The sequence below is a fragment of the Accipiter gentilis genome, chromosome Z, assembly GCF_929443795.1.
Source record: "Accipiter gentilis chromosome Z, bAccGen1.1, whole genome shotgun sequence".
Taxonomy (NCBI): Eukaryota; Metazoa; Chordata; class Aves; order Accipitriformes; family Accipitridae; genus Astur; species Astur gentilis.
Window position 1 is genome coordinate 50,200,237 of NC_064919.1, and position 25,694 is coordinate 50,225,930.

Sequence of the window (25,694 nt, forward strand, 5' to 3'; positions counted from 1 at the left end):
TCAGAAAATGCACCTCAACACACAAAGTTCAGTTTTAGTAATATGCATCTTTCGTGCTTCTTGAAATCATCACACTGAGATTTTAGTAGGCAAAAACAATGGCCAGTAGAGTAAGAACAAAATATAACATCCCAGTGATAGAATAAAATCTAAGACAAATAAACTGAATGCCCTTTCTTAATTGTTAGATAGTACTGCTGATGTCCTGATTTCATTTCTGTTGAAGTACTCCTACCTTTTATTTTACTAGGAGTAAGAATGAACCACTAGTTCTTCGTAGCCCTGTAAGCAATAACTTCTCTGGTTGATATCACATTTTGGAGATTCACATGCTGTGTAAATCTCACTACAGCACTGGTCAACTATGCCTGGTGAGAGACTAGAGCATTCTGACCCAATATTTAATTTTTAAGTCAGTTTTAAAAATTTTCTATTCCTTAAAGTTTCCTGATCTCATAACTTTCCCTCAGTGAAATCTGTCCCAAAATTTGACGCATTTATCAACATACGTACAAGTATTTATGTATTTATCAATATTTCACCTCAGTCATACAAACAATGGAACTATTTCAGGTAATACATATTATAATGTTAATCTTTGGTTTCAGTTCATCTTATATGCACTTCATTTCTACTTCTAAATACAACATATTAAAATTCTTATTTGAACAGGAAAATATGCCTCATTCCCTTTATTTTGTCAATGAAATACAATAACAGCAATTGACATTATTCCTCTTTTAGAGTAAGGTAATTGAGATTAGAGCTGTGTGAATTTTTTAAGTTAACCAGCTTTACAGCAAGAATAACACTCAAAACATGTTTTGGTTTTATTTGTCTCATTTTCATCCTAATTAAAGATAGCTTTAATTTAAAACAAAAACTTAAACCCAAAAACTAAATAGTGGCAATTTTAGTAAAACTATATTTTTTGAACAGATTAAGTCTATTCAAAGTAATTTATATTTTATGCCTTAAAAATATATATAATTTTAATTCATTAAATATCTTGGCTAAACCGAAGTTATAGGTTTTGACCAAAGCAAATACTGATGCCGTTCCCGCCCCGCCCCCGCCCCCCCTCCCAAAATCTAACTGACAGCAGAATCTAGTTCCTTCCTTGGTTAGAATTCACAATCTCATCTTTGTCCCACTTCATGGCAATATGACTCGTCAAAATAAATTATAATGTCAGAAATCAGAAAAAAGAAGGTGAAGCTGATTTACTGACAAAATACACACATACACACACACACACACACAAAGAAAAAAATAAAAGGAAAAAAAGTGAAAAACCAACAGAAAAGACACAAGCAAACAAATACCTTCTTACACAAACGAGAAGATCCAAACCAGAGGCCTTGATTCCACAACAGAAATCTTCATTTTTAAGGCTTACTGACAGCTGAGGTTTCAGTTGGACCCATGTCTAGTCAAAAATCTTATTATATTTGGATCATACATTTCAGTTATTTTAATTGAGATGCCATAAAAACTAAAGAAAAAAGTGGTCTAAGGTAGTTAAAATATATAATTACTCTTGTTGGTGATGTATTACAGTTTATAGTACTTTTTTTTTTTAGATTATGGTAAATTATTGTTCAGGGGAATGTAAAAGGCAAATAAAATCTAGCAGTAACTGTGGAAATTAAACAACTACTGCAGACTGGCCCTTAAAGAAAAACTGCAATGTAATATAAAATCATTTTCAGTCATTGTATTTAATTCAACTGGAAAAGAAAGGTAAACCAGGCATTAAGTCACAGGCAGTGAATATCCTGAACTTCTCCTGAATGCAAAAGAAGTTGAGTGTATTCAGCACATTCTAGGTTTGCAGCTTAGCCAATAAGTAGTTCAAAAAATTTAATTTTTAAAAAAAGTTCATAAACAAAGCAGGAAGATAAAATAAAAGTTACAGTCTAAATAGAGATCCTGCAAAATGTACCATTGCACTTAACTTCAACTCCCAGCTTTATTGTACACTGTAGATAAGGAAGTCAAGCATGCATACAAGTCATTGCAAGATCTGGGTCTAATTAGACGGGATACTTTGAGTAAGTGCTACTCAAAAATACAGTGGGCTAGCCATGTAAAGTTTCCAGAATTAAGATCTGTCTAAATACCATGAACATTCAAACGTAGTGAAACAGTGACAAGAATTTCCAAAATGCTCTGAAGCACATTTTTAATACAGATGAATTTATGTAATAACTGTTTCATTAAGTCTCTACAGTAAGTAATACTACCAAAAAAAAAATCACTTACAGTGTTCCTCTACATATTTGAGCAAAAATACCCTTCCAGCACAACAATGCTATGCTTGTAATGCTAATGCCCATACTTCCCTCCCAGAGTAGAAAAAAACACTAATTCATTTCAAATCGGAGAGTTCCAACAGAATGCATGAATGTTTGGCGTTTGACCAATATTTAATCATTGCACGTACGTATTCTGTGTTATAACATAGCTGCATTCAAAATGTATTGTAATTGAGAAGGGGGGTGGGGTGGGGGAGGAGGGAACAGGAGTATCAGTTTATTATAGACAAGGAAAGAAACCAAATTACTTTTTCTATTAACTCTAGATGATCTTTACTTGTCTAAAAGAAAGTCACAGAAGACTTGTTTATGTCTGAGGCCTTATATTTTAAAACTGGCTGAATGTTGTTTCCATTGCTATCAAGATCACTTTTGTTTCTGTCTTCAAAACAGTAGCATAGGCTCAAATAGTGGAAATCAATGCAAATGGAAACTGTAAAATATAGATAAAATATTAGCAGTTATCATGACAAGAAGTCTTTTGGAGCATGACATATCAACCAACACACTTTATTCCATAGAGATCTCATCATTTTATGGGCAAGTTAAGGTCTCAGTGAATATAGGATGTTTGTTACTGCTAGTCCAAGAACTGATTGTGGTAGATTTTAAAGGAGCCACTCTTGAAGAACTGCACATATATATCCACAAAATTCCCTAGACTTAGTTAACTCTTATAATTCATTTCCAAGATTTTGGAAACATAGCATGTGTTAAATATTAAATTGGCTATTACAGGAATAGTTCCATATTTAGTTTTCTCTCTGCCTGCTATCAGACAGTTGCCCTCTTTGCATTCCTTTCTAAAGTATGTTCATTATTCCTCAACAGTTTAAATTCAGAAACTATGACTAAGTAGAGAAGGTGGTAGAGCTTCTATTTAGTGGATATGTCTTTACGAGAAAGAACAATGGTTCAATAAAGGTTGATAAATAACATAGTATAGTAGACAAATTGGCAAATTAACTTCAGCCACACTAGCCCAATGATGTTTTCATTTTGCAAAATTGTCAAGAAATTCTCCCCCCACCTCCAATATCTTAGGTTTGATGAAAGACTCAGTGCATTCCCAAGTGAAATACAGCAAACCAGCTATTCATATGAAATTTGTGGCCTTCAAACAAGGTATTTACTATTACCACTTCTGTCTAAACTTTGTGTAAGCAGCAGAATGCAAGTGCTATTTGTGATACATTTTTTTTCTCTCTCCACAATAAGTTTTCCAATCCACAACCTAAACAAACGATTTCTACCCATTTGTTCCTAGATACTTTCTCTTAGATCCTAAACCAACTCAAAATACATGGTCTTTACTTAATACTTAATTTTTCTAATCTCTTTGAGAGGACAACCAGACATTGTGTGTATGTTTGCAATTACTGCTGAGATCCGTCTCAAATTGAGCTATATAGATAGTCATCCATACAGGCAGAACTGAGAGGGCAGTTAGGAAAGAAAAATGTTATCAGAACCTCCCACAGGCAAGAGGGGAAAGAGTCCTTTCTTCATAAAAGCCAGAAAGTACATGGAGAGTTCCTTACTAAAGCTGCAAGCAACCCCAGCAGTTTTAACAATGTCTCTTTGATGTGTACTCTATTCTTTGAATTAATGAAGCATAAGAACTGTATGTGCCAATACTAAAATAATTTTCAAAAGGTATAAGTACACTTATTTATCATCATATCAACCTGGCTCCTAACAATACTGCATAATCACTGTAAGTTAAAAAAAAAACACACAAATTATTTTGGGAAAAAAAAAATCTCAGGAAGTGTCCTCATTCAGAAACAATATTAGAGTTTCAGAAATCATTCAAAAAGAAGCCCTGGACAAACCACATGTCTTTTATCTGCAAGTAAAGGAAGAATTCAGAGAAAATATTTTCATATTTTAAGAGTATTTCCTGTCAACATAAAATCTAATAGAAATAGTACTAGATCAGGTGATTGCTGTTTCTGTTTGTGGTCTAAACAGTAAAGAGAACATTTTCACAAATCTGCAGCATTTCTGAGTAAAACTTTACACCTCATAAATCAATTGCTAGAACTACTTGCAAAACCAAGTGCATGTTGCCTAACAAGTTTGCATGTATAAAGTGTGATTTATTGTAGACACAGTTCAAACAGACTCAGTGAAAATTTTGCCTTATGAGTTCTATTAATATCAAAAATAATTTATAGGCATTTCATAGTAGAACAGTTTATAAATACATTTGCCCAGGTTGTTCTGTTTCCTTCCATTCTGCTTCCTTTGGGATATATAAGTAAGGTGAAAGAAATAGAAAGCTACTAGAAGATAATGGAAGGTTACAGAACACATTCTTCTCTTCATGTGAGCATAAAGACATATTCATCATTGTAACAGTTTTAAGTTTTTTCTTTTGAAATTTTCTGTTCATGAAACAAAATTTTTGAATGCAAAAATTAATTTTCTCATGAGACAGTTTACCCAAAAGCCCCCACACACCCACCAACCCCCATACAGAAAGGTGTTGGTCTAGCTCAGGATTTTTAAGATTAAACTGATTACTTACATGTTTTTGAAAAGGTTGCTTTTATAGGTGCCAAATATTTTTAACTTATCTCTGCAAAAAATAAAGAAATAGGGTGAAACTATGGATTTGGCTAACTTAGAGTCTCCCTTTAAGATTTCATTTTGCCTAACCTAAGCTCCTGGGAAGGTTCTGCTTTTCAGACCAGCACTTCCTAAGCACTCAGCACCTTCTAGGTACCTTATGCTGAGGACTCCAAACTAACAAGTCACTGCGAAAATACAGGCCAGGACCTGACTGTGGAATAGTTTATCTCAAAAAAATGTAAACAGAGATTAAGAGATAATAATGGTCTAGTTATGGTTGCAGTGATTTTAATGTGAGAAATATTAATATTAAAAATGGTGTAGCAACAATTCTTTTCAGCATTCTGGTTTTAACTCTGAATATTATTTACATAATTTCACATTTTTAATTTCAGGTGAGCCAAGAATGTGTATAACATGCATTCAGGACTATTATATGTAAGTATAGCTGTATAGCTTTTCAACACTATACATTTTTCTAAAGCAAAAATGCTCCTCTACATAGAGCTGTGCTGTACACATTATTCCATTCCTTTTAAGTACTGCCTATTCAGAAAAAAAGCCTCAGGAAGTGCTGAAAAATTAGCCAATTGCTCACTATCAAGGCCTTTTAAAACTTACGGACTGATGTGAATTTTGCATAAGTGAAGAGAGGAATTTGAAACAGAAAGGGTCTAAAAGTTAAACGGTACCTCTGGATTTGCAGCTATTATGCTCTTAGTATATTGCATCCAGTTCTGGTATTTGCAGTTCAGCAGAAACACTTAAAAATGTAAGGAGGTTAAGCAAAGGAAAAAATACATAGGTTAATTGAAAGTTTAACTTAAACAGAGGGAAAAGAAGAACAATTAAGAGATCTCTGTAAAAATTACTGTGACAAAAAGAAAATGTTGATAAAAAGGCTATTCAATCTTTGGAATTGGATTATATATTTTTACAAGCAAACAGCTCTTTACAAACACAATATAGTAATTGCTAATTAAGCATACATTCATTTTTGTGCCTACATTTAAAAAGAAAATCAAATTAGTTTTACTTAAGAACCCTGAGATTAGAAAACATGAATTGTCAATATTTGCCAGTTGAATAAGTAACATTACCACAAATACACTTTGAATCCTTCATTAGAGGAATCATTTCTGTTCATTAGGATGAGAATAGAGCTTTACCATTACCATACATAGAAACATACAGAAACCAAACTCAATGACCTCAAAAGAAACTTACTAATGATGTTCTACTTTATCTTACAGGTATAAGCAGCATTGTTTTAAATACTGCCCAGAAAATACTTACACAGATGAAAGTTCTCTGCAGTGTAGAGAGTGTCCTAGCAACTGTGATAGCTGTGACAAGGACAAGTGTGACTCATGTAAGGAAGGCTTTTATCTCTCAGGTAAGCGAAGTACCAAGTATGGCATATATACAAAAGTATTTCAGACTTTTTCTTTAGAGAAGGAGTCTGGACCCAACTTCTCAAATTCATTAATCTCTTCTATGGCAGACAGTGGAGGCTGAGGGGAGTTAACACTTTGCAGAATCAGGTCCTTTGCATTAATGTAAGGTGGTTATGTTAGCCAATGATGCCACTTGGTTCAAAGGGCTCATATATTTGACTACTGTTGTGGTTTAACCCCAGCCAGCAATTAAGCACCACGCAGCTGCTCACTCGTTCCCCCCCAGCCCAGTGGGATGGGGGGGAAAAAATCAGAAAAAACCTAAAAGTTGTGGCTTGAGATAAAAGACAGTTTAATAGAAAAGAAAGGAAGAAATAATAATAATATTGCAATAATAATAATAAAAGAATTGCAATATACAAAACAAGTGATGGACAATGCAATTGCTCACCATTCGCTAACTGATGCCCAGTCAGTTCCCAAACAGTGATCCTCCCTGCTGGCCAACTCCCCCCAGTTTATATACTGGGCATGATATCACACGGTATGGAATACCCCTTTCCCCAGTTTGGGTCAGCTGCCCTGGCTGTGTCCCCTCCCAACTTCTTGTGCCCCTCCAGCCTTCTTGCTGGCTGGGCATGAGAAGCTGAAAAATCCTTGACTTAGTACAAACGCTACTTAGCAACAACTGAAAACATCAGTGTGTTATCAACATTATTCTCATCCTAAATGCAAAATGTAACACTGTACCAGCTACTAGAAGAAACAATAACTCTAGTCCAGCAGAAATCAGGACAACTACATATTCGTACTTTTTGTTTTGTTTTGTTTTGTTTTCAATGCATTTCCACTCTTTTGGGAAAATATAAAAAATATTGTATTTGATTCAGACTTTGCGAAAGGAGAGGGGGTTTAACTCACAGAAAGACATGAAATTGTTTCCTTACTATTTGCAAGTCTAGTTTTACTTTGTCTTTCAAGTCCACATAAAGTAACAAGTCTTAAACACTCTGAAATGAGCTCAGTTAAACTCACTAAATTCCACATCAGATTCACACAAAATTAGGAATCTCTTAGCTTTAATATGATGCCATAAATCAGGCAGGTCCAGTTCAGACATGGTGTCAAATACGAATCACAGAAAATCCTGAGGTTATGGTATTCTTGTGCATTGCCTGCTGAAGGTGCCTGGTAGTGGAGTACAAAAGCATCATACTCATGGAAATCTCTGTGATCACAACCTGAGGTGAGCTGGTGGTCTACCTTTTTTGTAATTGAAATTGGAAGAAGCTCAAAAAGCTATCAGTGTAACAACTTCTAGGGTTTTTGCTGCAGTATGCCAACCCTTAAACTGAATCAGATTTACCTGAGTTTAGCTCTATATTCACCAGAAAGTAGAGATTCAGCCAATCCTCAAAATTTTTATATATCTAACAATCTTAGGGAGTTTTGAACTTAAATTTTATATTGGGCCAGTATAATCATTGGGATTCAGCCATAACATTTTTTACCCAGATTTGGACTTCCATAAGATTTGTATGTGCCAGGATTTAGGATATGGATGAAAACCCACCTAGATATAAATTTAAGTGCAGATTGGTTTGAAGTTCGTGAAGCCTGCATAAGCAACTGAGCAGAATTTAGGTTTTATGCTAAAAAATTAGAGTTTATATAGCTACAAAAGGTTTCATGGGTTCTTATATACTCTTTTTTTTTTCTGAAACCATTTCTTGCTGGAGACAGAGAGATGCTATAGCTGAGGGACATCCTTGTCAGGATTGACAGGGGTCAGTAGACACCATGATGTCAGGCACTGTTTTTGTTGCAGATGGCACGTGTGTGACTGAGTGTGGAGATGGCTTCTTCACTGATGACATCTCTAGAGAATGTGAACCTTGTCATAGGAACTGTGCAACGTGTGTTGGGTACAGCTATCAGAACTGTACTGGGTGCAAAAATGGTTTCCAGCTATTTCGTGGGCAGTGTCTGAATCCGAGAAATTCTCCACCCAGTGGGGAGTTCTGGAGTGGTAAGTTGCAACAGATCCTTTAATCTTTTCTTTTTCTTTGAAGACTACTAAAGATTTTAGAAAGAGGATATCAAGATCTTGCAGCTTGAGCGAAACTGCACTTTCGTCAAACTCATTGTCATTTTAAAAATATACTGACCAAAAATACTGGTTTCACAGAGTGAAATTCAACTTCCTGCAAATAGCATGACATTTTAATACAAATTAGGTGTTCCTTATCTGGGAGTTATCTTATAGATAAAAAAAAAAATAAAAATAAAAGATAAAAATATGAAAAAGATAGATAATGGATTAAGGTACTAGGAGTTCCTTATCTAAAGTACTGGGGAGCCTTATAGGCTATGTTTTAGACCAGCTTTGTGGCTATTGATTCCCTACAGAAAAGTGAATGTAAGTTGGAGGAAATGGAAGATAATCAAATATGCATCTCTGCATGTGTGTAGTGTGTGTTTAAAAGCAAGCTCTCTTCTTTTCCCTTCTCCCCCCAGTGTAGGCATTTGCCACCATCTAAGGGACCAAACACAGGCTGTAGAACTACATTCTGGAGTTCTTGTCCTACCTGGGCCATTTCCACAATCTTCACAAAATAGCCGATTCTTTATTGGTGCCCTCATATATAGCATTGAAAAAACAATTTTCTGTTAAAAAAAAAAAAAAAAAAAGCATTTGGAAGGAAAATGCTTTTTAAATTTAAAGCTGTTGAAAGGAATGATTTGTATTAATTTTTTAAATTATTTTCCTTCATAAGCATCTTCAAATGCATCCCAGTACTATCAAAAATTTCTTAAGAAATTGTTAAATGAAAAGTGCATAGTAGAATATTTGTCTTTCCCACTATGTCAGTTATATAAAGTATAATTGAATAGGTTATGTTACCAAATGAGGCAGTGTTAATGGTGAATTTAGTACCCATCACACAAATTAAATCTCATTTGCTATGAATATTCATTCTTTTCAAGTGAAACTTGTGCAGCACGTGGAATATCAATAGTTAGGATTGCAAGTGGCACTTTTTAATTATAGGTACACCATACCCTCCAACAAAGGGTAAAATTTCCTCTAGAGTTTCAATAGCTGCTTTGCTGATCACTGTAAACAAAGAGAAAAGTCAGTGTCATGTAATTCTTTCACTCTCTTTATAGTGATAAAGCATCAGCTGGAATAATACGTTCAGTTTTAGGCACAGTGTTTAAGGAAAGAAGTGGACAGATTAGAGAGGAAACAGTGAGGATTACCAGAAATCTATGGAAAAAAATTATTTACAATGAAATGTTGAGATAAATGAGTGGCTTGGGACTAAACGAGAAAGCTAAGAGGAACACAGTCACAAAGAAGAATGGAATAGATCGGGTCTCGGTTAAGAGCGGTAAATAGGAGTTAAAATACAGAAAAGGAGTTTTAGATTTGGCATTGGAAAAAAAGAGGATTTTCAAGTGGAATAATGGAGTAATAGTAGAATCTTTGAGGAGATTTGGGGATTTCCATCACTAGTGGCCTTTAAGACCACAGGAAAAGCATCTGACAGAGATGTTTATTGAGTGGAGCAAGAGACTAGATTACTTAAGGTCCCTTCCAGCTTTATTTTTCTATCAAATACAAATTTTCTTCTGATTCCTATGTCTTTGTTTGATTCAAACACATCAAAGAATGACTATCCTTAGATCTGTATGACCTTGCATTAAAAATTAAAATATACTAACAAATATTTTCAGAAAAAATATTGACCCTTTCTATTCATTGCCTACCTATGGAGAAACATTGTATCAAAAGAAATAACATTTCTTCACCTCAGAAAAAGATTGGAGAGACCTAAAAAGAAGTACTAATAGGAAGTTGGTCTCCTCCATGCATTTCCTTGTGTTTCATCCATATGAGCAAGTATTTTTTCAATTTAAGACTCTACATCAATGCCATGGAAAAAGCACGTCTGTAGTTTGGTCTACCTATTGGTTATCTTTTCCTCATGCTGTCAAATAAGGTGACTCATTATCAATTTTTTTTTTTTTTGAGCAGGCAGGTGATGCAGTTCGTATATATTAGCATTGCTGTGCTGTGAAACCTCTTTCTCTCCATCTTGCATACTATTTCTCCTTCCTTTCAGTAGTTAAAATACATCTTACTTAGGAGAATTTCAGACTGTAAGATACATCTCAGAGCTGTACTGGTTTGAATATTAATGACTGTCCCAAAGTCACAGAATTCCTACTGCAGCTGGTGATGGGAGCCCACGGAACCTGGCTGGAGGCTCCTCACCTTCTCTTGGATAGACTTGCTAGGATTCCCACAGTGCGGCAGCAGCTCTGCCATGTAACTGCTGAGAAAGTGATGTTGAACTTCATGACATCTTGAGCCTTTTCTCACCAGCTGGCTTCCAATGGTAGTAACCTTCAAGTAAAAATGTTAATGAAGTTGTCAGTGTCTTTACTGAAGTTACACCCTGAATAACTACATTTATCAACAGTTTGTGAGGTTTCTTGCTCAGATACTGTAGGATCAACTGGTTCTCATAACAGTCATTTTCATTTGCTAATTAACAACAAAATCTAAATGGTTGACTTTTTGGCTAGAATATCACTCTTTCACTCATTTCTTTAGAGGATGCATTCGAGAGGCAAATATCAGCTGAGTCCAGATTTCCAACTGTGCCATCTATATTTGAAATACTCATTCAATGCTGAAGATCCTTTGCAAAAAAAAAAAAAAGAGGATTCAAGCAGGACAAAACCACATTTAACTCTAGCAGTACATCACACCAATAGGGTAGTTCCTAGTTAGAGACTGCACTACATTTCACACCCTGATAATGTTTCAAAATGTGTGGATAATTTTTAAAGACAAATAAAAAGAAGAAAAAGAAACAGAGTTTCACGATCTGTTACAATTATTTTCCTCGTTGTCATAAGCTTTCTGAAAACGAATAAAATTTAGGAGAAGAAACCACTGCCTTTTATTGCTTTGTTCAACAGCGCTGTAGGATCAGTACAAGAATTGACAAAATGAAAACCTATCTGTACTCCTTGAAACTTACTGTCAGTGCGGATGCTGGCTGGCATGCCTGTACAGAAAAACTCCCTAGGCCTGGAACAATACTCCTTCTCCAGATTTCTTAACCATTTCTGTAGGGCCTCCTCTTTTCCATTACTTATTTTAAAAAAGATTATGGGGACAGAGAAAATACTTTTTCTTTCATACATGGGTGCAAAGTCATGGCATCTTTCCAAGTTTTTCACTGCTTCCTCTGGAGAGATCTCCAAACGTTTTATCCCGGTTTACTTTTCTGTTGTTTAGCTTCTTTAAAGCTACTTTGATTTTCTCCAGAGTTATTTCTTCTTAGCAAAATATAAGGATCTTCCATCTCATCTGCTGTCAAACTCAGTTTCTGAGGGTAGCCTGTCATGCAGCATGGGCATGGTCCAAGAAGCTTGTCCATTCTGCAGGGGATATTAGAATAGTTCCATGTTTGTTCACCAGCCCAGCATGGGCAATACTGTGGCTGAAATCTGGCTTTTGGCTCTCATCCTTTCTGCCTGTTTATCAATATATGCTTCTTCCACTGGGTGCTTAGTGTCCTCAACACATTTACATTGGTGCAGCACCATGGCAGAGCTGCCTCTGAGCTTCACTGGGCTGAATTAAAGAATCTAATTAGAGAATGCAGGCCAGACAATTATTAGTCCTCCCACTTTGGGGGATTGAGCTGGGCGTGGGGGCCAAGTATGAAATAAACAACCTCGCCCCTGTCATGGGAATGAAGATGAGATCGCACCAAGCTTATCCTCAGCACATGCCCTGCTCCAGACAATTCAGAAAGACAACGCAACTAGGAAGATAGCCAAAATTTCCAAACCAAGTAGTTTACATCAGCTTTTACAACATTAGCCTTCTATTTACTCTTCTTCTTTAGAAATGTTACTAACAGAGAGTTGAGGTATTAGACCTTGAACTGTATTTACAAATAATTAAGCCATTTCTCTTTGGCTCTTACAGCCACATGGATTCAGTGGATTCCACTGTGGTTTTAGTTACTGTGTTGACGTACAGTATGGAACAAAGTGAGTTTGGGGAAACAAAGACTGTTGTTTTGTTTGATTCCAAGGCTAACATAAATTAAAGGGCAGCATATCAGAGCCTGTCATGAAGAAACCACCATAGAGTCTGACTTTCTTTGCAATTTGAGAGACTAGTCCATCTAGGTGAGGATCAAACCTTTGTGAATGTGGAATACAGTTTTCTTCCATGTTTAAGTTTTCACTTCTATTTCTTATGCAAGGATAAATGATAGATCAGAATTTTTATGAGCACACACCCCAAAAACCAAAACATTCTATAAAAAAAGAACTTTCTAAAATTACATTTACTGTGGGGGTATACTTTGTTGGGCAAACAGTTCAACTCATATCAGGAATCATTAATAAGTTATATCCAGGTCTGAAATAATGAAACAGACCATGTCTGTTATGCAGGCTTTTTAGAAAGACAGGGCAAGCCAAGAAAGTAAAAAGAAAAAAAAAAAAAAAAAGGGGAGATTGAGCTCTGTGTTTCTAGCGTGAAACATCTGTATTTTATCTCATGTACCAGATGATGAAATGACTTTGGAAGCCAGGAGACACACTAGTGTAAGCTTGATTCACCAAGTGAATACACACACCCTTGCAACTGGATTAGATGTTTTGCAAGTTATGGTCAGGTCTTCATTCTGCCTGTTCACTGTAAATACCGCACCCTAAAAACTTGTTCATTCCTCGGTTACATGGTTTAGTCTACCACATTCTTCTGAAGAGTACAAAAGGAAAAAAATGGGTATGGAATGAGGTCTGTTTCTGATGCAAACTCAAAATGGAATATGTGCTTCTTTACATGCAGATAATATATGCTGTAGTAAATTACACAGCTAAATAGCAGCTGGTTCTGTTTACTGTTACATATCACCCCCAATAGTAAGAGCAACCTCCCACAAGCAGCCATTGACCAGCTGCATCCATCTTGCTTATTTTCCCTTTCCTATATACAGACTAAAACAAAAACAGTAAAAATGTACTGTTTGAGAGAAAACAACGATTTAGGCTTTAATAGAATTATTTAAATGACTTTAATGCAGCTATGCAGCTATACATATAAAAGTCTCAGAATATGGAAGGGGAAAAAAAGGAATGGGGTGGGTGGAAGATTGTAGAGAAATCATCAGCAGGAGAGAATAGGTGATACATAGTCTTCCAAATGTGAAAATGTTCCTACATTTAGACTGCAGAATTGGAGCATCATGGGAAGAGTTAGGGGACCTTTTTAAGCATCATCCATTCGTGAAATTTCGGGTTGCTAGAGGCAAGCAAAAATGATTCATTACCCTATATGTTCGTAGGCATGCCAGTTTCATATTCTAGCTATTTGTTTGTAAAGTAATACTATGGTTGTTACAAGATAACCAGATTGGGAATGAATGGTTATTGGGGATTGTGATTTACTTCTCAGCACTCCTACAATTTCCTTAAATTTACAGTTTACATAAGTCTTCAAAATGGGATAGGTCTAGTATTTTATTACATATGTATATTGTTTTCATTATGTTTTACCGTGTCTATGTAATTGTAATTACCTCATAGAGATACGTAACCTGTTTTTGTGGTTTTGTTCATGGCTGTATCAGTTTTGCAAGGCCAGTGCCACATGCAGAATAAAATCTAACTAAGTAGCATCTCAACTGGATCACATTCAAATCACATCTCACTACACAATGTAAAAGGTAGGCAGGTCACCTTCTAGAAGGAATAAGCTTACAAACAGCCATGGTACTTCATTTCCTTTTGCATTCCCCACTGCAGCAATTGTGCCATGGTCCAACAATAAAATATACTATAAAAATACTCTCCTTGTAGAAGTCAATGTTTAGAAGCTAAGAGTATTACAAATATACACAGGGAGCTACTTTGATAGCAACTTTAAAATGCAAGTTCTTAAGTCCTCCTTTTACTCATAGAAAAGCATGAATAAGTAAGATTTAAAATGAAGAAAATAGACCATCCTTTATCAGTCTGAACACTTACTGTTTGCACTAGCTGGCATAAAGATCCATTGTCCATAAAGAGCAGGTAGAGAGAGCAAGGTGGACAGCACAAAGAGGATAAGTATATACTAGCAAGAACTCTTATAATGCAGTTGTGGGTTTAAATGAAATTAAGGAGGGACTATAAGGTACTTCAAATGCTATTATATTTAAAGGCATGTCTCTTTAAATATAACCATATCTCTGCTCATATGTCCTCAGGTTTTGTAGAAGGTTTCTTGTTTTTTTGGTAATAAACTTTACATTTTCCAGAAGAAGTGGTGAGTGTGTCAAGAGGACCACACTTCTCTCCACATGGACTTATGTTTTTCACCCTGAATATTTCTGAGGACTCATTTAATCTTTCTCTAAAACCAGATTGAAAAATTCTGAGACGTCAAAGTAAGATCATTTAAGCAAAAAGAAAGGAAATAGGGGGCATTGTGTTAAATTGAGCTAAAATTTCACTCATTTTTTCCTTAATTCAGTTTGGGGTCACAGTTAAAGCCTTACAGTACTAGGCTTCAAGAAACTCAGCCATTGTCTCATTCATGTTGCACAAGCCCAAATGAGAAAAGAAAACAGAAAAAAAATATATTTTTCCATTTTCCCACACCCTTCCAGTTTGATAATCCCTTGAATAGACTAAATGGACAAAAGCACTATGGTAGCTTCAGAGCTGCAGTAAACCTTAGGTCAAGAAATGGCTTAGTGTGATTCAGTTTCTCAGTTTCTAGAAAGGAACAGGAGAGACTTAGCTGGGTTTACGTCAAAGTTGTTACTCATTCTGACAAAGACACAAGAATCAATGTGACATTGAGTCAGATTCTGGCCTGAATAGAGTTTAAATAGAAGGCGTTTTCATTTGAAAGAAAAACAAACAAAAAAGAATATAAGCATAAGGATAAAAACAGCTCAGTAGGTCTGAATAGTTCATATGTTTTGGCCTTTAAAAAAAGAAGAGCAGAACAGTATAGTAATAGAATACAGTGGTTTTTTCAGAGTCAATGTTCCACTTTTAGAATATGGGTGGTTTACAACTCTACATCACAGACTTATGGCTTCTACATTTACAAGTTTTATTTGCAACCGTAAGAGCTACAGACTGAAATTTTAAAGGAAAGCTTGTTGGATCCTCAAGTACAGAATGGCATCCTTTAGTGGAAAGCAAAATAATACAGCCCAACAGCTAAAACCAGTCATTTCCAAGCTGTCCATTTATCATCAGTCCAAAGACCAAGGAAATACATTTTGCATGATCATTTTTCAGCTTTGTAAGGCTATTCTTTGGAAAGTTTTGTTTACATTATTGGAAGTAGTGTGCACAGGTTTCCATAAACAAATCTCTTGCACCACATTTGCCCATTTGGGGAACTTTCTGCTATACAAGAAAATTACATTTAAAAGCTTCACATTATTCTAAATGTGTGTTGGGGTTTTTTTAGTAAATGAAAGCCTATTTCCAGTCAGTAAGAGCTTTATCACAGGAAAAACTCGTTAAAAGACTCCAGAATTAAAAAAAAAAAAAAAAAAAAAAAAAAAAAAAAAAGTTAATTGTAAGATTTCTTCTGTCAGTACTGAAGTTGGGGCATTTAAGTGCTTGTAGTTGACTGGAAACTTAAATGTTTTCTCCCGTGCCAATTATCAGAAGCCCAATTGCGTGTGTACATTCCCCTCTGGTGGCGACTAGCAAATATTACAGAAAACAGCAAATGCTGCCAAAGGGGCAAGGATTAAATGGAAATAAAAAGTACTTCACCAAAAAAGATCTTTATTTTTAATTGTAAGGCTTGAAATGTTTTTGAAACAAGGAGCTCGTTTAAACATTCTTCAGCAGTAGTTAACAACTTCTCTGCTTAACCTTATATTCCTGCTATTTATTTTTTATATTACACCAACTCTCTTGCCAAGATCAAGGTCCCTCTCCCCTGGCAACACATACTTCAATAATATTTCTGGCTTGCTTCTCCACACACATAAGTGGTATTAAATTACAGCACTTAAAACTACCCAGTAGGGATTTAAAAAAAATAAAATATAAGCCAGGATAAGGTAGCTGGATGCAAAGCTGCTGAAAAGGGAAATGAAAATTTGTATTATTTGCTGCATATTTAGGAAAAGGCCAATGACATTTTCAGTGGGAAAATCAGAAATCTGTCTTGAAAAATTCTGAAGGTTTATCAAAGCAATGGATGGAGGAATGGAGGATGTACAATGGCAAGCAGACATCAGGAATAGATGGTCTTTCTTTCAGCCAAGATTCTAAAGACAAAGTGAAAAACATTAATTAAAAAATATTGTCCAATCTATCATCAATTATTCAATTTTCTTTTTTAGAGAGTACCAAATGACTAGTCTCTAAAAGGGAAAAATGTTAGGATTTGCAGGCCAGTGGGGATCTTCTCTCAAGAGCAGAAAAATAGAGAAAGTCTGCATATTTAAGGACAGGAAAACAAAAAATATATTAACACCAAACATCTAGCTTTTCTGGACAAATCCTTGTATTCTTACAGATGACATAAAGGACACTCTTTAAGGATTTTTTCAATAATGAAGAGTGAGGATAAAACATGAAGCTAAGGAGTAGGCTCTCCAAAACAATATTGTGGCAGTCAATTTCTGTATCTCACAAGAGTAAGCATGGTCACCAGCAAGTTACTTTGAGGATTATTTGGATAAGCAAACTGCAAATGCCTGTGTGCTATACGGTTAGGTACATCTAGAGGCTTGACAGAGGCTTGACCTGCCCTCTACACTCAGGGGCACTTAAACAGACTAGAATCCTCTTGGAACAGCATGTTGTAACCTGAAATGTAGAAAACAGGTTTTCGGCAGGGAAAAAGGCCATAGAAAATATGTCAGAAAGGATCTAAACTCACAGGACCTGCTATTGCAGAAAGCCCTGCAAGATATCTGCATCCACACACTTAAAAGTGCTAAGAAAAGCAGAACAAAATGCTCGTTCTCCTCAAGAAGGATGAAACTTACAGGCAACTAAAACCAGTATTTTAAAATTACTTTGTAACTCTAGCTTTTCACTCCCTAAACTAAATGACTATTAACCTATATGTAAATATAGCTTATATATAAATACTGCAAAATACAGAGCCTAGTCAAGACTTTCTTCGGGAAATCTTCTTTCGCCCTAAATGTTCAATGAATCTGACAACAGCCTCCCCAGCAGCAGGAACCTTACAGCAAAGAGCCGTAGCACTGAGGCCCCAGTTATACTGTTGATACCAGAAGGTGGGGCATTTCATTGCTGCTTTAGGTAGGCACCGTACTCACTTCACACACTGAGGTCTCCTTGTGTCTCTCCAGCCCTTCATCAATACCTACCCATGTTCTACCTTTCCACCCCTGCATTCAGAGATTACTTAATAGTAAATCACTCCCCGTCTACCTCTTGGACTCCTGATGGTTTTACATCACTTCCACATTTTCTTCTTCCACAAGCCAAGGACTCTGCACCTTCCTCACTTGCTCTTGTCTTTCCAGAGAGCTTTTCCAGACATTTTCAGTTTTGCACACTGATGATTACCTGATATTACACCGCTTAGTTTCAGCTATGCTCAATATGAAGTCAGAAAGGTGACGCAGCCTTCCTGTGCACTCAAACCCAGGGTTTCTACGTATGTCTGCTGTTTAGCAGTGCTTGAGGCTGTGCATCTCAAAAATCAGTTTCAGGCATTTTCTACCTCCAGAAGGCCTCTATACCTTTGGAGCTGAAAAATGTCTTCAGGTGGTACATACTGAAATACTGTCCTAGTCCCACCTGTCTTGGTCCTTGATAGGTCCCTGACTCACCATGGCCACCAACACTTCTGGCTACTAAAGCCAATGCTAATGCTATTTGCTGTCTTGCAGGGTGTACACAAGGGCCTAATACTTCATCCATTGGCCTCAGACTGGGCAGACCCAGTCTCCAGTCTGGACTGTCACAACCCATATTTACCCTGACAGTGTGCAGCTTTCTTCCGTTACGTACATTATCCTGTGGATCCTATGGCCTGTGCCTGGACCCTGCAAACATTCTTGGGCCCTTGTTCAGGGAGGGCAGAGATGCTGTAGCCAGAAGGCTGATGATGAGGAAAACTCTCCTAATCTCCTGCTATATCTGGAGCTGCTTTATATTGTGCCAGTTACTCTAAAGAGTTGCAACACTGCAGGATTTCACTAGCCTGTGCAAGTAGTATTCACAAGTAGTCCTGGTAAAGAATGACTAAACATGTCCTTGCTCAGTGCCCTACTGCTAAACAGCCAGGTTTTGATCTGCTGTGCTGTCTCTGCACCCTCCTGAGTTGTTCTTGTTCTGGCCAGTGATGGCATATTGAGATTTTTGTTAATGCAGAGAGTTTTAAAATGTTCTGAGATGCTGGTAGAGTCAGACATGGATGTGACATACTCTTATGGACCATCTCCTAGCCACATTGAATGTGGACCTAATTTCTTTCACTGAGATAGCTATGGCTCAGCTCATTTAGCAGTACGGTTATAAATAATAATTATTATTAATATTTTTATTATTATTCCTCCTTCTTCTGCCTCTGTGCCTTGTTATGTACATACCCCCTTTTCTACAGAGTGCCTATCTGCTTAATAAAATGCCCACCATTTCCGCTTATGGGAAAGGGCTCTATGTAAGCCTCCTGTTCTCCTCTCTCCCCTTTTCATTCAAAGCATTTGCTTTCATGACTTTCATTCAAAATGTCAACATTTCAAACTACTTTGCCCTAACAGGTAGAACAAAAAAGTGTAGTAATATGCTGCATGTGGCTAATAGATAGTGTCAGCCAGGCCATCAACTTATAGAAATCATACATATTTAATTGGCATAGTGAGCTGGATGTGCTAACCAAGGTGCAAAATTCAATCTGCAACCAACTTCTGATTATTCTATATTTTTTATTTTCAGAAAAATGAAAAAGGCTACTGTCTTCTGAATGCTGGCCCACAATTACTTTTTCATCAGACATCCACTTACCTGTGGATCAAAATTGGATCAAAATACAGAGCTGCATGCTGGGACCTATCACATTGCACAGCAGACTTTCTCTGTATTAAGCATGATCCTTGAAGTTCCTGGTCATTTTGGAGCTAAGTAACACATTGAATAAAGTCTATACAAAGCATTTCCAAATTCCTAGTTTTCCACAGCCATAAAAACACTTCCTTTTGGACAGAAATGACAAGTAATAGCTTTGGGAAGAACTATTTAACAGATCTTCTTTCCAAACACTCATTTCTCTTGATTCCTACTCAGAGTTTTCTCCCTTAGTTACAGGGTAATGGTATTCTGCAACCAGCTAGTACAGAACCTCTATGCAAATACCTCACTACACCAAGTCTCCCAAATTTACATACTTTCTAGCTCTTTCTGGTTTTAAACTATTAGGATTACAGATCTGGGTTTGGGTTTGGAGCACTACATTGAAACTAACATTATTAAGGCAGATTAGTGTTCTCATTTGTGATAGGCAGTCCAGAACAATGCCTTAGTGAATCTCAGGATAACATATATATATATATATATTTATTTTCCTTTAATACAACTCTTAACTTACCATTTAAGAGAGTGGAGTTGAACACAATCATCAAGTTCTTCAATTTTGTGAATTCCAAAAATTCACAGAGGTACACTTTTGAAACAGCTTAGAAAAAGCCATAGGAAATGGCCCTCCTAAAGGGAGGCTAAATGAATAAAAACAGCCTATAAGACAGTAAAAAAATGAACTTTTTTTTCCTTTCATACCAGATGCAAAAAAAAAATTGCAGTCCTGTGACCCTTCATGTAGGACTTGTGAAAAGTCTGCTGACACATGTACTTCGTGTCCAGAAGGTAAGAGACTTCAACTTCTTTGGGTAAGTTTGCAAGAGGCTAAAATATTCTGTATTCTACACACTTCCAGGGAATATTTTCATCAATGGTCACTAGAAAGTTCTCTAACAGCTTAAAGCATATGCAGGTAATCAGACAATTGCCAGCTGAAGTCAGGCATCAGCTTGGAATTAAACACATCCCCTTGGCATTACAGGTAAAAAAAAATAATGTTAGGTGGATGTTGTTCATTTTCTTTCTTTTCAATCAAAAGTTGTAGACATTGTGCAGGCATTACTGAATAGAGATTTACTCTGGAAAATGTACTAGATAATCCTGATGATTCCTTCTAACCTTAAATTTCAGTGAAGGTTGAGCAAACTACTTTCGGAAATGGCTTAAAGAATGTTTTATTCATGTTTTTAAGCATCAAAAAAGTTAAATTTTGAGGAAGTTGAAAGCTTTTTTTTATAGCTGTCCAAGACAGGAATCTTTTAAATATATTTCTAATTGGTGCCTTTCCCCACCTGGGTTGCTCTTTTCCCAGGAAAATTTCTTATCCATGATACCTGTGTTTCTCTGTGCCCTCAAAAAACTTTTGGCAATGTTGCAAGCGGAAAGTGCGAGATATGCATGGATGGCTGTGAAGTGTGCTCCGACCACTGGCACTGTCAGAAGTGTCAGGCTGAACAGGACCGGCCACTCTTCCTCCACAAAGGCAGATGTTTACAGGAATGCCCTCAGTAAGTAACTCCCATTGGATGACTGCTTCTTATTTTCTCACTGTCTCCTTCTCTTTAAAATTGAGATCCATTATAAACATTTAAAGGGAGACCTTAAGGTAACCTAAGCTACCAGAAACTATCACAAGGTAAAAGTCATTTTCAGCTGGCCTGAATAAATAACATTTCCTCTTGCTTAGAGAAAAGTAAAAAATCAAAAGTGAAACTAGAAATGAAATGCTATGACAGATGGTACACCTCCCATTGACTTCAATAGGACCATGGTACTTCAGGATGGTTCTTTATGGTGACTGAAAAGAAGCCTTTAGTGATTCTCCTAACTTGTTCCTTCCGCAAAGTAGTAGAGAGCAGAGGTGTGAACCCATAAAGTGGATGTATCAGGATCCTGATATGAAAATATAGTGCTTATGTGATGTGTTTCTCTCTTTGGCTTATATTTTTTTACTTTGTCCTGTAATAAATGGAATTCAAAATGAAAGATTCCCATTTGACTGCAATGGATATTAGATCAGGCACTTGAGTAGATCAGGTTCTCATGTTTCTGTGCTCTTTTCATCAGCATTCATCTTACCTATATATACACATAAAATCTGTGCTATGCAGTATGAAGGTCTTGCTTGGTTAACCTTCTTCTTTAGAAAAATGTGCAGCTCCTGCTTTGCTTGAGATCAGTACAAATTCTCTGGCAGTACTTTCCTGCTAACTTTGTCAAATAAGTCAATAAGGGCCAGTGGAACAGACGCTGATCATCAAATGTCAGGGTAAATGTAAAGTAATTGCACTAAAGCCTAATCTAGTCCTGAAACATTTAATATCAGAAATTGTGGCATAAAAGCAAAGATACTGTTTTGGCATTAATGTTTGTTCTCAGTACTCATTCCCCCAGTTAACACACACAGGGTGAGTATAACAAAATTAAACCTTTTCATATATCACTAGTCTTTTCAGCTGTTATAATCCCCCTTTTTTCCAAATGCCCGATTATAAATAATGGCTTCCCAGGTATGATTCAGCAAAGTCCACCAGAGTCAAACTCTGGTTTCAGCCTCTGAAGCAAAGTTCTTGAGGCATAACTACTCTCCACTGGAACAGAGGATTATATGGGGGGGGGGGGGGGGGGGGGGATTTTTTGGAGTTTTGGGACATGCTGTAGGGGATGGGAAGGCCTGACTTGCTGCACTGATAATTTCTCACAGGGGACTTTGAAAGACTGGGCTAGCAGGCTATTCAAGACCGGAACAGTAAAGGAAGACAGGACTGTGAGAAATAGGGGCAGGATCATGACAAAGGTTAGGAGAAAAAAAAGAGGTGAGAATAGATGGCAGGCACAGCTCTTCCTATCTTTTCTCTAACCTTGCTCCTAATGCATCTCCTCAGCCTTTCTTTGGTATGATTATCTCCAAGAAGGAAAGAAGCACCCTTCTGCAGGGAAAAATGAGCTTTTTTATGTGAAGTACATGTTCTGGGACTACTTTCTATGTCAACTTCTTCCTTAGTTTTCATCAATGGCTGTATACATATGGATTAGCAATTGTCTCAAAATGTGAACTTACTTGTCCTTTAAACTTCTAACATTTTGGTTTTGACAGTGTAGACAGATTGGATTGCATCCAGCCTCTCCTTTTATTCTTCTCCTGAAATATAGGTGCAATTTTTTCTATATTTTCATTATGACTAATAGTCCCAACTGTGGCTGTCTATGGTTGCTCTCAGACCACAGATACCAGAAGAACATGCTCCATCTTCACTGTCTCTAGCCAGCTGTCACTAAATGCAGGTACTACTCAAGCATCCTTGTTTTGTTGGGTTTTTTTAATCACAGGCCTCCTTATTCTTCCCAGCTTTCACACTTCCGGGGTTTTTCCTTTTTCTCTCCTCTAGGGCCACTGAGGTTACACTTCTCTGTCTTTCCCTGATAGCACTGTTGAGAGTCAGCTGTGCAAGACTAGTGATTGCATCTTTCTTCCCCCAAACATTACAGATATTCCTATCTTACATAAGGGGGGAATCAAGAAATGAGCAAGAAAGAAAATCCAACATCCCTTAGAGAGTAAGTACAAGAACAAAGGAAGGCCAGACTCCCTCCATAGCACAAACCATGCACATTTTCTGCCTGCAGGCAGAAGGGTTGTAATTGCAGGATGGGCAACAAACTGTGCGAGGAACCTGTTTGATCCAGTGAAACGTTGTGTGCTGGGAAAGTCTCATATATACTCATAATTCTTATATCCTAGGCTGTTTGATAACTATACATTGACCAGCAGATTGCTTTGTATTTGTTTTCATTCAACAGGGGGTATTTTAATGACTCTGTGACTTGCAAGGAATGCAGTGGATCCTGTAAGACATGCATGGGAAGTGCAACCAAATGCCTGTCCTGTAAAAGTCCTTTGCTTCTGGAGCAGTGGAAATGTAAACCTACGTGTTCAGAGAAGCATTTTGCCTCTGATGGAATCTGCAAACACTGCCCTGAAATGTGTCAGGAGTGCATTCACAATCAAACATGCAAAGGTATTATAAAGAACTGGTCTTGACTTAGCTAAAATCCATCTGGATCTGTCTAGGGACAGACTGACAGAAACAGAGATCTGAAAAGAAATTCTGTAATGAGCAAAAATTAAAAAAGGGATGTATATATCATTGCTAATCTCCAAGATAGAGGCTAAGCAATCAGTGTTTTATGGTAAGACTCAGTCTAAACCATTAATCTGTAAAGATTTCACATTGGTTTGCCTGTTGTTCTTCAGAGATTCCTACTGGTTTGATTCTATTTCTGACCTAGAGTATACATGCCTAAACACTTTTTCACATTTACACCAATGTAAAATACAGAATGTTTCTTTCCTAGTTTGGTTGAACTTTACATCTCTTTACCATTTTTGCAAATGACTACTCATTATAGAGAATGAAATCTCTGTAATGGAGCATGTTAGGAAAGCCTTGGATATGCTGGTGAGTGTGAATAGCCCCACAAAAATTTCCAGAATAGTTAATATAGAGCTAGCCATTCTGGAAACATAAACATGGATTTAAAAAAAAAAAAAAAAAAAAAAACAAACAACAAAAAAACACCCTCATAAACAAAGCTATTAAACTAAGTACTCATAATAAAATTAGCAACTCAACCCCAGCTCTATGCAAAGACAAACATTCAGGTCCATATATTCCAGCCAGACTCATATCTTCATAATAAATAAAACAAAACTTCAGATGTGGTCATCCTTGCTTTTGCAGGAAGTTCATAATGCAGATATTATATCTCAGCAGAAGTCCACCTATGTTCAGTGGCAGCATGGTTTGGTTAATGTCAGCAAACCTGAACGGGTGACTTCGCTTCTCAGTCTCTTGATGCAACGCTGAAGATGATGTGCAGCTGAAGTGCAATGGTTGGGCCATTATGGGCAGTTTAGAGAAGAAAGAGTTTAAAAAGAAAGCACTATCTTCCCAAGTTGTCCTTTTACCTCCTGTTATGACAAGCACTGCAGGATTTATAGTTTCCTAAGAAACTTCACTCCCTCACTTACAGAGGTCAGCCTTTGCTTCCCGTTTGCTTACCTGTTTTTTGCTGTTCTCTGTAGAATGCATGGACGAATTCTTCCTGCACGAGGGGAAGTGTGTGCAGGACTGCCCTTCTAACTTCTATGCTGAAGACAAGCACTGCTTTCCCTGCCATGCAGACTGCAAGGATTGTGAGGGGCCGGACTCAGATGACTGCACTGAGTGCACCACCGACTTCTTTGTCCTCTACCGTGGCATGTGTTTTGAAGAGTGCCCTGAAGGGACTTACTATGAAGAAGCCACTAAAGACTGTCAAGGTTGGCAGCTGTTGTTTTCCTCAGAACAGTATTGAGATACTGGTGGGTCTGCTTAAAGACTATCCCAAAAGGGCTGGCGTGTGCCAGATAATGTCGCTATCAATGTCCTGGAAACAGAGAAGATAGCTGATGCAGAAAAATAACAAGACATAGCTTAGAACAGCAAAAATTGTAGAAAGCTGGGAGGGAGGTAGCAAAGCTAGATGTGTTTAATATTATGGGCAACCACTCTGGTAAAGTGCTGAGTATTGCTGGAGACAGGATGTTGAAAACTACTGCTCAGCAAAAGCAGTGCCAGTGCAAAAGGAAACATAAGGAACTGCCTGCATAAGATTGAAAATAATAAAATGCTTGACTAGGCAGAAGCAGAGCTATCACTCTGTTTCCCTCAGCCTCCCATCCTGAGATGATGGCTGCTCCTTGCAAAATTAAAGCTGAAATAATAACCCAAAATGCAACAAGAAATGGTGACATTCCTACTGTTTGTCCATTTCAGCATGCAACAGGACATGCCAGACTTGTTCTTCTTCCACTGCCTGCCTTACTTGCAGAAACGGCCTGACGCTGAACCATGACAGGCACTGTGTGGCATCTGGATACTGCTCTCACACCGAGTACTACGTTGAGAAAACTCAGACCTGCAAGCCTTGTCATAAGAAATGCTTTCACTGCTCAGGAGCCACTGAACACCAGTGTCTTAGCTGTGCAAATAACCACTATCTTCTCAGTAAGTGTCTTGCAGGAGCCTCTAGATTTTATTCCATGGTGAAAGCATGAAATAAGGAAGTTTCTGTCACATTTATGAAACATCTAGGGCTGCTTCAGCTAATATAAATATTGCAAAGTTGACCTGGCAAGTAGATAACTTGTGCAAAGATAATTACTTCTGTAGGACTACCTGGAAACCCTTTGTGAGACTGGGCTTGCCACTCAATGGGGAAAAGCAGGACTTCGAAG

The 25,694-nt window shown here is 37.1% G+C and overlaps 1 protein-coding gene across 1 annotated transcript in view; it reads left to right on the forward strand.

Annotated features, from left to right (window-relative positions):
* Positions 1 to 25,694, forward strand: part of PCSK5 (proprotein convertase subtilisin/kexin type 5) — a 256,599-nt gene that overhangs the window by 224,198 nt on the left and 6,707 nt on the right. Inside the window, exons 25-32 of the mRNA XM_049795548.1 lie at positions 5,291 to 5,333; positions 6,149 to 6,291; positions 8,121 to 8,321; positions 20,117 to 20,200; positions 20,727 to 20,922; positions 23,216 to 23,433; positions 24,501 to 24,737; positions 25,234 to 25,464. Of these exons, the coding sequence (XP_049651505.1) occupies positions 5,291 to 5,333; positions 6,149 to 6,291; positions 8,121 to 8,321; positions 20,117 to 20,200; positions 20,727 to 20,922; positions 23,216 to 23,433; positions 24,501 to 24,737; positions 25,234 to 25,464 (1,353 nt within the window). The remainder of the gene's footprint in view (positions 1 to 5,290; positions 5,334 to 6,148; positions 6,292 to 8,120; positions 8,322 to 20,116; positions 20,201 to 20,726; positions 20,923 to 23,215; positions 23,434 to 24,500; positions 24,738 to 25,233; positions 25,465 to 25,694) is intronic.